The following is an 11,022-nucleotide window of genomic DNA, read 5'->3' as shown; positions in this document are numbered from 1 at the left end:
CGTACATGTGAATTAACTAGATGGGGAGAGTCCAGTCACAGTGTATACATATATCAAATCATCCCATTGTGCAATTTAAATATCTTACAATTATGTTTGTCAATCTTACTCAATAAAGCTGGGGAAAAAATAAAAATGAAATAAAGAAAAGACATCAATGAGCAGAAGAATAGTGGAAGAAATAATAGTGAGGTTACCTACCCATAACATGAGACAGACTTTTTTCTCATACTTGAAAGCCACACCATCTGACTATTGAATAAATATCAAACATACACTATGTCCAAATAGTGGTTGACTTATATCAGTTTAATAAAATAACATGCACACATGGATCTTTCATTTTAATGAGGGAAGATAATAAATAATAAATTTAAAAATCAATTAATTTTTCCCTTCCCCTATGTTCATCTGTTTTGTTTCTTAAGTTTCACATGTGAGTGAAATCATATGGAATTTGTCTATCTCTGACTGACTTATTTTGTTTAGCCTAATGCACTCTAGCTCCATCTACTTCATTGCAAATGGCAAGATTTCATTATTTTTGATGGCTGAGTGAAATTCCATTGTGTGTGTGTTTGTGTGTGTGTGTGTGTGTGAAAGTGTGTGTGTACCACATTTTCTTTATCCATTTATTCATTGATCAATGAACATTTGGGCTCTCTGCATAGTTTGACTATTGTTGATAATGCTGCTATGAACATCAGCGTGCATGTGTCACTTTGAATCAATATTCTTGCATTCTTTGGGTAAATACCAAGTAGTGCAATTGCTGGGTAGTAGGTTGTATATGTAGGTTTATATATTGTAATATGACTGCCATCTGTATGTCTTCTTTGGAAAAATGTCTATTCATGTCGTCTGTCCATTTCTTAACTGAATTATTTGTTTTTTGTGTGTTGAGTTTAAGAAGTTCTTTATAGATTTTGAATACTAATCCTTTATCAGATATGTTATTTGCAAATATCTTTTCCCATTCCAAAGGTTGCCTTTTATTTTTTTTGTTTAAATTCATCTAACCAACATATAGTACATTAGTTTCAGATGTAGAGTTCAATAATTCATCAGTTGCATGTAATACCCAGTGTTCATCACATCACACGCCCTCCTTAATGCTCATCACCCAGTTATCCCATCCCCCACCCACCACCCCTCCAGGGACCCTCAGTTTGTTTTCTATAGTTAAGACTCATGTTTTTTCACCCTCTCTGATGACTTCCCATTTGGTTATCTCTCCCTTCACCTACAGTCCTCTGCTCTGTTTCTTATGTTCCATATATGAATGAAACCATATGGTAATTGTCTTTCTCTGATTGACTTATTTCACTCAGCATAACACCCTTCAGTTCCAGCCACATCAGTGTAAGTGTAAGTATTCATCCTTTCTGATGGCTTAGTAATATTCCACTTTATATATGAACCACATCTTTATCCATTTATCTATCAGTGGACATCTTGGCTCTTTCCACAGTTTGTCTATTGTGGACAATGCTGCTATAAATTTTGGGATGCAGTGCCCATTTAGATCACAATATTTATATCTTTGGAGTAAAATCTAGTAGTGCAATTGCTGGGTCATAGGTAGCTCTATTTAACTTTTTGAGGAACCTCCATGCTGTTTTCCAGAGTGACTCTGACAGCTTGCATTCCCATCAACAGTGTAAAAGGGTTCCCCTTTCTTCACATCCTCACCAGCATTTGTTGTTTCCTGACTTGTTAATCTTAGCTATTCTGACTAGTGTGAGGTGATATCGCATTGTAGTTTTGATTTGTATTTTCCTGATGCCAAGGGATGTAGAGCATATAAATCATGTATCTGTTGGCTATTTGTATGTCTTCTTTGAAGAAGTTTCTGTTCATGTCTTCTGTCCATTTCTTGACTGGATTGTTCACTTTTTGTGTGTTTAGTTTGATAAGTTATTTATAGATATTGGATATTAGCCCTTTATCTAATATGTCATTTGCAAATATCTTGTCCCATTCCATAGGCTGCCTTTTACTTTTGTTAACTCTTTTATTTGCTCTCAGAAGCTTCCTTTGATGAAGTCCCAACAGTTCATATTTGCTTTTGTTTCCTTTGCGCTTGGAGACATGTCTAGCAAGAAGTTGCTGCAGTCAAGGTCAAAGAAGTTGCCACATGTGTCCTCCTCTAGGATTTTGATGGATTCCTGTCTCACATTTAGGTCTTTCATCCATTTTGAGTTTATCTTTCTGTATGGTGTTTTTATCTTCATGAGGTCCCCCTAGTTCATTTTTGCTTTTGTATCCCTTGCCTCCAAGCAACATGTCTAATAAGAAATAACTACAGCTAACATCAAAGAGGTTGCCACCTGTGTTCTCTAGGATTTTGATGGTTTCCTGCCTCACATTTAGGTCTTTCATCCATTTTGAATTTGAAACAAAGCCTTAGAAACTTTTAACTATAAAGAACAAAAAAAAAAAAAAAAAAAAAAAAAAAAACAAATTGATGGTTACCAGAGGGGAGGTAGGTGGGTGAAGGGCTAAATGTTGATGGGTATTGAGGAGGGTACTTATTGTGAGGAGCACAAGGTGTTGTATGTAAGTGATGAATCAGTAAATTCTACTCTTGAAACCAATATTATGCTATATGTTAGCTAACTACAATTTAAATAAAAACTTGAAATAAAAATAAATTTAAAATAATCCATTTAAATGTATTATTGGTTGGAAGGTGAAAAGTGTGATCAATAACAGAAAAAGTTAGCTCAGAGTAAAGGAAATCTAAGTCTCCTGATGGGGTAGTGATGATAACAAATTCAGTATTCAATAAGTTAGAGTAAATATCATTGAGAAAATGAATTTCAAGCCATGGCAGGAAGGTCTGGAAGACCCCCAGGCACATATTGGAAGATGAGAGATCTCAGTCAGAGAGAACATTATTGCAAAAGCCATGAAGGGACTTCAGGTTCCCAGTTCTTCAGGTAAGAATCTTGGAAGTCACCAATCTGTCCTAATAAGTAAAAAGCTAAAGATACGGAAGAATCAATATAACTCTTCTTGGATCTATAAGAGATGGGACGACACAGGGCAAACCACTGTCCCCAACAGCGGAGAAATGGACAGGTGAAAACAGAGAGTCACAGCTTACTCACAAGAGGAAATTTCCATGGGAACCAGTGCCTTGACAGGAAAACCTGAACTGAAAAAATAGAGTGAGATTTACCTCCAGGAGTTCAACCATGTAACCACAGTAAATATAAGAGAAAAATCCTCTTTTGCTTCCATCAGGGGAGAAGAGGAAGCATTCTGAAATCCATCAGAAAGCTATGTACTTCTTAATAAAGCCTGCCCTCAGGAGAAACTAGTTAACTGGTTAACCCTGCAACCCCGTGCTGGGGGTCCTCTCAGAGCCTTATGCATCTGGGGGGAAGAGAAATGACCAACTTCAGCCTTCTCTAGCCTTCCACCTGGAAGAAGGAAATAACCTACTCCAGTCCACTCTGGTCATCCTATCCCAACTTACAAGGAAGAAAAAACAAAACTGAGAAACACTTTTGAAGTTCACAGTCCAGAGGCATAGTTCCACCAAAACCTGATACCTAATCAAAGGATTATAGAATGTTTCCAGTCATCCACACCTTGCAACCACCTTGGTAAAGGTCTGTTTATAGCAGCGCCTCTTACACGGAACACCATGTCTGACTATAAAGAAAAAATCAAAAGGCACATATAGAAAGGCAAAAACATGATCCAAAGAGACAGAGCAAACATTAGAATCAGGCATGATAGAGACGTAGGAATATCAGACCAAGAATTTAAATCAACTATGATTAAAATCCTGGAGATCAAAAACACTGTAACCAAAATATAGGATGTCTTTGATGGGCTCATTAGTAGACTGGACATGGTTGAGGAGAGAATCAATGAGCCTGAAGATAAAACAATAGAAACTTCAAAAACTGAAAAGCAAAGAAAACAAAGACCAAAAAAGAGAAAGAAGAAGAATAGGGACAAATATCTAAATAAGGTCTGTGGGGCAACAACTGAAAAAGGAGTAACACATACATGATGGAAATATCAGAAGAAGAAAGAGAGGAATAGAAGAAACATTTAAGGGTTGTCAGGCTGGCTCAGTCAGCTGAGTGTCTGACTCTTCATTTTGGCTCAGGTCATGATCTCAGGGTTGTGAGATCAAGTCCTGCATCAGGCTGCACACTCAGAAGGGAGTTTGCTTGAGATTCTCTTCCTCTTCCTCTCTCCCCCCAACTCTGTCTCTCTCTAAATAAAGAAATGAATAAATATTTTTTTAAATAAATACTTTAAACAATGACTATATTCCCCAAATTAAACTTAGGCACTAAATCACAGATCAGGGAGCTCAGAGAATACCAAGCAGAATGAAGGCCCCCAAAAACCACACCCAAGCATATAATTTTCAAAGTGCAGAAAATTAAAAATCAAAAAAGAAATCTTGAAAGAAGCCAGAGGCAAATGCCTCATCTACAGAGGAACAAAGATAAAAATTATATCTGACTTCTCAGAAACCATGTGCGTTATGAAAATCAATGGCCTTCTGCCAGAAGCCAATATTACAAATCAGGAAACTGCAGTGAGTGGAGACCTAAGTAACAGAGAGTTTCCCTCTGATATTGGGGCTTATTCACCTTTTCTTCACAAAATAGGGGGAACTACTTAAAGACTTTCAGGGTAAACAAACGAACAAACAAAAAATGCACCTGCATGTGAATTTCTGTCACTGCCCTGTAGGAAGAATCAGTTGGGAACATTTCTTGCTAATAAAAACAAAACAAAAATCTATTTTAAGATCTACTGCATTACACCTATAAAGTCTAAAAGAAAAGAATATGGTGCCGTAAGAGCAAAACACAGAGGTACTCTAATTGACCCCATCTCTAATCACTCCCTTAGGATGAGTCTCTGAGTGGCAGTAATATGTAAATGGTATATGAAAAACAAGTTGTTAATCCACGTGAATATAATAGAAAGAGATTCTAGGCAGAATACATTAGGAGATCAGAACAGCAATAACTTGAGCTAGAGGAAGACAGTTGGTTTGAATATATTTGCATATTCTTGGAGAAGGACCATAGAGCAATTCAAGAAATTTATAATTATCATTTGCTTCCTGCTGTTCTCCTCCCAATTCCCATTCAATAGAATGTGCATCATAAATGTGTAAGAAGCCATTAAAATGACAGAAAATACTTCCGCTCTCCTACTAGGAAATGACTATCTCAATAAGTGACAGATTTGAGACATGTTATGTAATGAAGATGCACAGTAGAGTCATTTTAAGGCAAAGTCTGACTGAGAAGAAACTGTTGATCTTTCTAGATAAAAATACATTTCCCTTTGGCACACCTAAACCCAAGTTTTAACAGTTCTTAGTAAGATGGCATTGGGAAAGTTCACAAAACTGACAATTAACAAAATGAATTGATCATAATCTTTAACCTAGCTATAGCGTACATTTGGAAATCTTGTACTACAGGTATATAAATACCGGATATAAATCCCAAATGTTGGGACATCATTTGTAGGGGGAATAAAAGAAAACAACTTGTGTCAGTAGGAGAAGCATCCATTCTATGAACTGTTGTGCTACAAAAAAACATAAAATGTAGTTTAACATGGATATATTTAAGATAATATTTACTTCACTTTTCAAACTTCATCATTTGCATTGTGTTGTTTTGAATTTAGCATTTTTTTTATCATTTCAATGTTTTTAATAAGGAGAAAACTTACCACCTTGTATAAAAATTATAGACTCTGGGTGGGGGGTGGGAGAAAATACTGATCTTTTGGGGGAAAAACTAAAAGATTGAAGCATAAAGTTACTAAGAATTTCTCCATTTTACTTAGGTTTGTTTTTTTTTTTTTTAAGATTTTATTTATTTATTTGACAGACAGAGATCACAAGTAGACAGAGAGGCACATGGGTAGGGGGGAAGGCCACTGAGCAGAGAGCCCGATGTGGGGCTCCATTCCACAACCCTGAGATCATGACCTGAGCCGAAGACAGAGGCTTAACCCACTGAGCCACCCAGGCGCCCCATTTTACTTAGTTTTTGACAAGGATTTCATTCACCAGTACTTAAAAGTATTTCATGAAATCAGAGAACGTTAGAATGGAAACATAGCCTTACTAGAAGACATTGAGTCCATTTGCCCAAACTTACTTACTTACAGATATATTCATTCATTCATTCATTCATTCATTCAATTTTGACACAGATTACAGCGTTTTGAAAGTAAATTTTAGTTACAAAAGCAAACATTTGTTGTAAAACAAGTCCAACAACTCACATGAGCATGAAGCAACCCCCCTGCTTGTTATTTCCAAAGTCGCCCTACTGAAGTAACCAGTTTTTAACAGTTTGTGCGGGAACTGCACACTTCTCTCCATGACCATATACATAATACATATGCACATACCAATATATTTTTCACATTAGGTAACTTTTACCTCCACCTTTTTTACTTTTTTTTTTTTTAACAAAGTGTTGGGGGAGGTCATCGAGATCTGAGCTCTGGTTGATCTGTGGGCTGGACCCAGGCAACTGGAGGCTTCTCTCCCTTCTCCTACCCTTGGAATGTGCACTCTGCCTACGTCCTCCGCCCCTAAGAGCTGTCCCAAGAACATAGCCTTGAGATAGTGATGTGTTCTGGGACTCTCTATGTGTTTGAACCCTGGCAAGGCCTTTATATAAACTTTGAAGATTTGACAAGCAGTAGCAGACATACATTCTTACTGCAGCACTGAGAACAGACTTATTTAAGCCACCTTGCCTGTTAAACCCTCCACCTACCATTCTGAAGTAGCCTGCATTTTTCTTTGGTCTCGCCCTACCCTTTGTGATGGGGGGGGCCACTTACTGATTTCACTGGAGGCTCCTGAGGAAGTTGCAAACCAACACAAACTGTGATCTGCTTTACAGATTAAATTTTGGCTTGATTTTTTTTTCCATCTGTCAATGATTTTATCAGGCAGTTTCCTCCAAACTAAAGCATGAATATCTAATTTCTTCTTTTTATAATTAGCTATGCAACACTTCAAAGAAAGAATGTATGTTTCTCCTAATGATACAAACTAGTTTCTTTTTATTCCCCTTACAAAAGGTGCTGCAACATTTGTGTCTGTGTGTAGCACAGATTTCCAAATGTAAAATAGCTAGGTCAAAGATTATGTGAATTTTAATAGAAATCATCAAATTACTTTCTGAAAATGTAGCTATTTTATGCTTAGCTATCATAGTTCAGTGTAAAATTGCTGTCCATATCCTGTGGTAACCTTACCAGCATTGCACATAATCATTTTAATGTTTGCTAATCTGATAAATAAAAAGAAGCTTTGCACTGTCATTTTGATTTCATTTACTTGAAAAATTGTGAAGTTGAGCAATTTTTTATGTATTTATATTTTTGGCCATTTGCATTTCCATTTGTTCCAATTGCTCATCCATCCATCCAGTAGTCTATTTCTCTATTGTGTGTCATATACATGTACATATATGCTCAGCACTTTCCTACTGAGACACTAACTCATTGGAGTCACCCATTTTGCAAGTATTCTCTCACTTTCCATTATTCAACTTTTAACAAAGTCTATGAAGCCTTTATTTTTTTTTATTTCTTTTCAGTGTAACACAATTCATTGTTTATGCACCACACCCAGTGCTCCATGCAATACGTGCCCTCCATAATACCCACCACCTTGTTCCCCCAACCTCCCACCCCCCACCCCTTCAAAACCCTCAGATTGTTGAAGCCTTTATTAATGAGCTCTTTCTTTCCCTTATAACATATTTCCCTTATAGTATTTGCTGTTCTAGTCTGGAATAAATGTCATCTCACATAAGAAAATACATAAATATTCTGGATTTTCTTCTGGCATACATTACATTTATACCTTTAATATATCTGCAAATTTTTTTGTATTCCCCATCACTCAGCAATGAAGACTGAAGAAAAAAATATATAGACTGTCTGTAAGTAACCTGGTAACTCCCCAGGAATTAAAAAGAATTTATTCTCAGCCCAGTGTTCTTTTTACCACACATTATGAACCAACATCTATGGTACAGCATGGCAGAGCTATATAATACCAAAACCATTAGAGAATTTTTCCTTTCAAAATTCCTCCTGAATGCATTTTTTACCTCCTTGTTTCTCAGGCTGTAAATGAGGGGGTTCAACATGGGTATTACCACAGTATAAAACAGAGAAATCACTTTATTGATACCCAGGGAGGAAGTTGAGCCAGGCCAAACACAGATAAAGAAAAGAGTCCCATACAGGATGGAGAAAACTTCCAGGTGAGAAGAGCAAGTGGAGAAAGCTTTCTGCCTCCCATCAGCAGTCTGTATCTTCATGATGGCCACCAGGATGCAAACATAGGAGACCATGATGATCAGGCCACTGAGTATTCCTATAAATCCAGCCAAATATAAAAATACAAGCTGAATCATGGAAGTGTCTGCACATGCAAGGGAAAGCAGTGGTGAAATATAACAGAAAAAATGATTGATGATATTTGGACCACAGAAGGGTAAGAGAAAAGTCAATGTCATATAAGTCATGCTGCCTATAAAAGCCATGGCATAAGGCCCCATAACCAGATGCACACAGACCCTCTGGGACATGATGAGTGTGTACAATAAGGGCTTACAGATGGCCACATAACGGTCATATGCCATGGAAGCCAGGAGGAAACATTCAGATACCACAAAGAAACCAGAAAACCACATTTGTGTGGCACAACCCATGAAAGAGATGCCTTTTTTCTCCGCAAAGATATCACAGAGCATCTTGGGGGCAATGGAAGAAGAAGAACAAATATCTACAAAGGACAAGTGGCTGAGAAAAAAGTACATAGGAGTGTGGAGTCTTGCATCAGTCCATATGAGAATGATCATCCCTGTGTTACCCCCCAGGGTGACAACATAGACAAAGAGAAGCATGACAAAGAGGATGATCTGATGATGGAGGTGATCTGTGAGACCCAAGAAAAGAAATTCAGTCACTTCTGTCTGGTTCTTATCTTCCATCTGTCAGTTGTAACCTATGTAAGAAATTTAAAAATACATTTTATTTTTAAAATATCAATTGGCATATACAAAACAGCCTTTTAAACTTATTACAATTTTTTTTTATTTTTTTAATCTGTAGAGGAGGCAGTTATGGAAACAGTGTTGGACTGGTCAACAGTATTTCCAAGGACTAGTTCCTGTGAGTTGTGATCCCCATGTAAACTTGAGTAATTCATACTTGATCTTTTTAGATTCAGTTCTCTTGGCCTTCAAAAGAGCAGTCTAACTATAAAATCCAAAACTCTCTTGGGTTCTAAAATTGTATTTGAAATTAAATGAAGTCTCTGTATTTCATTTTTATCATATGATAGAATAGTAATGCCTACCTAGGAATACAATAACTAGTGATATTGTAAGAAATGATAAAAAATTCAGATCCTGATAATTGACAGTTAGGATGGGGTAAACAGATTAGAAATAAGGCCCTTTCAGTTCCTCTTTTGATGGAGTGGATAGTACCACTCAGATGTCATGAAGACAACATCTATATCTGTGTATATTAATCTCTTTCCCTTATAAAAGGCTTATAAAGGGAAATGTAAACAAATATCAGTAGGGTTATTTAGAATGGAGAGGATTCTATCATAACACATAATAATCCTATTCACGTTTATAAAGGACTTCCCTGCAAATAAGAGATTGGATATATTTACTTTTTGACCATCAAGAACACACAAGTGGCACAAAGAGATAAGAACAGAGGATTCAATTTGGGGGTTAAATGAAGTGAATAAAATTCCACCAACCATATAATTCAAATAAAAAAATACACTGGTTTAAGAGGCACAGAGATGCCCTTCCTTAGAGATTAATCTATCAAATACTGCATAACAACTTTCCATGGAAATCATGTAGAAAAATAAGTATCTCCTGGGAGCTCAGCTGACTTTATCATGAGTGGTAATTTCTATCAGTAATTTCTATGAATATTTTGTTCACCAAAACAAAATTATTTCCCTTAATTCCCTGTGATGTTTATAATTCTATTTAAAGCATAAATCCTGACAGGCAATTTATATTTTATTAACAAAACATGTAAAATGCTTAACATTTTTATTGAGACAAAATTTTCAGGCAAATATATTTTTGACTCATCAACTAAGGAAGAATATATCAAGCTATTTAAAATTCCAGTAGGAAGCACGAGGTGTGGGAGTATCCATAAGAAAGATTCTAGGTTCATATGTTTATTACCAACTCAAATAATTCCCTCTATAAACAAACAAAAACATTCCACACTTTGGAGGTAGAATGATTAGGATGTGGTTCTTGAAATGCCATAGTGACAAAATAATAGTTAATACACTATTTATGCATCTTGAGTTTATTATTATTATTTGAGAAAATATCTGTGGCATGCATTTTCCACAGGGTGATTGTTCATTAATGTCAGCCACTAATATCAATTGTTTTTAGGAATTTACACCTACTAGGGGAAATGAGATCTGGGCATAAAAAGAAAATCTACGTTTCAATATGATATTTGGTTGGTCCAAGACCAACAGGCCACAGGATTTCAGAAAAAGCTTCTATGTTCATGGTGAACTGAAGCAGTTGGGAAAAACACTGCTTTAGTTTCATGTCTGAAAGAGTTCAACAATCTATGCTGAAACTGGTTTTGGATGTTTGTGGACATACCAAACGTGTGTGGTTGGTGATGAGAATGTGCTACCATCCTTACCACTGTTCAGCATGATAACATAAGACACCCTGCCTCTCCTATAAATAAGGGGAGTGATCTCTATGACCTTTCCATTTCTAGAATTTTATGACCCTAGAATTCTTCCTGGACATTGGAGTATCCAAAATAAAGAACAAGATCTGCTTTAAAGATCAAAAAAAAAAAAAATCAGTTATTTTGTGTCCTGAAGAGCTGGACTAAACCAAAGGCCACTCTCTTTGAGTTCTTGGACTGGTGAGGTTTTGTTCCTAAAAGTCAGGTTCATTC

At 36.4% G+C, this 11,022-nt stretch overlaps 1 protein-coding gene across 1 annotated transcript; it reads right to left on the bottom strand.

Annotated features, from left to right (window-relative positions):
- Window positions 1-2,897: 2,897 nt before the first annotated feature.
- LOC116860482 (olfactory receptor 5G3-like) lies at window positions 2,898-9,032 on the bottom strand. The gene is made up of 3 exons (XM_032846538.1): window positions 8,091-9,032; window positions 3,600-3,663; window positions 2,898-2,971 (listed from the first exon to the last, which is right to left on the bottom strand). Exons 1-3 carry the CDS (start codon window positions 9,030-9,032, stop codon window positions 2,898-2,900), a joined length of 1,080 nt encoding a protein of 359 aa, XP_032702429.1.
- Between the last annotated feature and the right edge of the window lie 1,990 nt (window positions 9,033-11,022).

Source organism: Lontra canadensis, unplaced genomic scaffold (genome assembly GCF_010015895.1).
Source record: "Lontra canadensis isolate GAN:19392208 unplaced genomic scaffold, GSC_riverotter_1.0 scaffold176, whole genome shotgun sequence".
Classification (NCBI taxonomy): Eukaryota; Metazoa; Chordata; class Mammalia; order Carnivora; family Mustelidae; genus Lontra; species Lontra canadensis.
This window is presented reverse-complemented; position numbering and strand designations above follow the sequence as displayed.

Coding starts and splice junctions, on each gene's coding strand:
- LOC116860482 (XM_032846538.1), bottom strand. CDS start 9,032: ATGGAAGATAAGAACCAGACAGAAGTGACTGAATTTCTTTTCTTGGGT. Junction 3,664..8,090: donor AAAATTCTCTAATGGTTTTG/GTATTATATAGC, acceptor TTTTCTTTATAG/TCAGACATGGTGTTCCGTGT. Junction 2,972..3,599: donor TTTACCAAGGTGGTTGCAAG/GTGTGGATGACT, acceptor TTTACTTATTAG/GACAGATTGGTGACTTCCAA.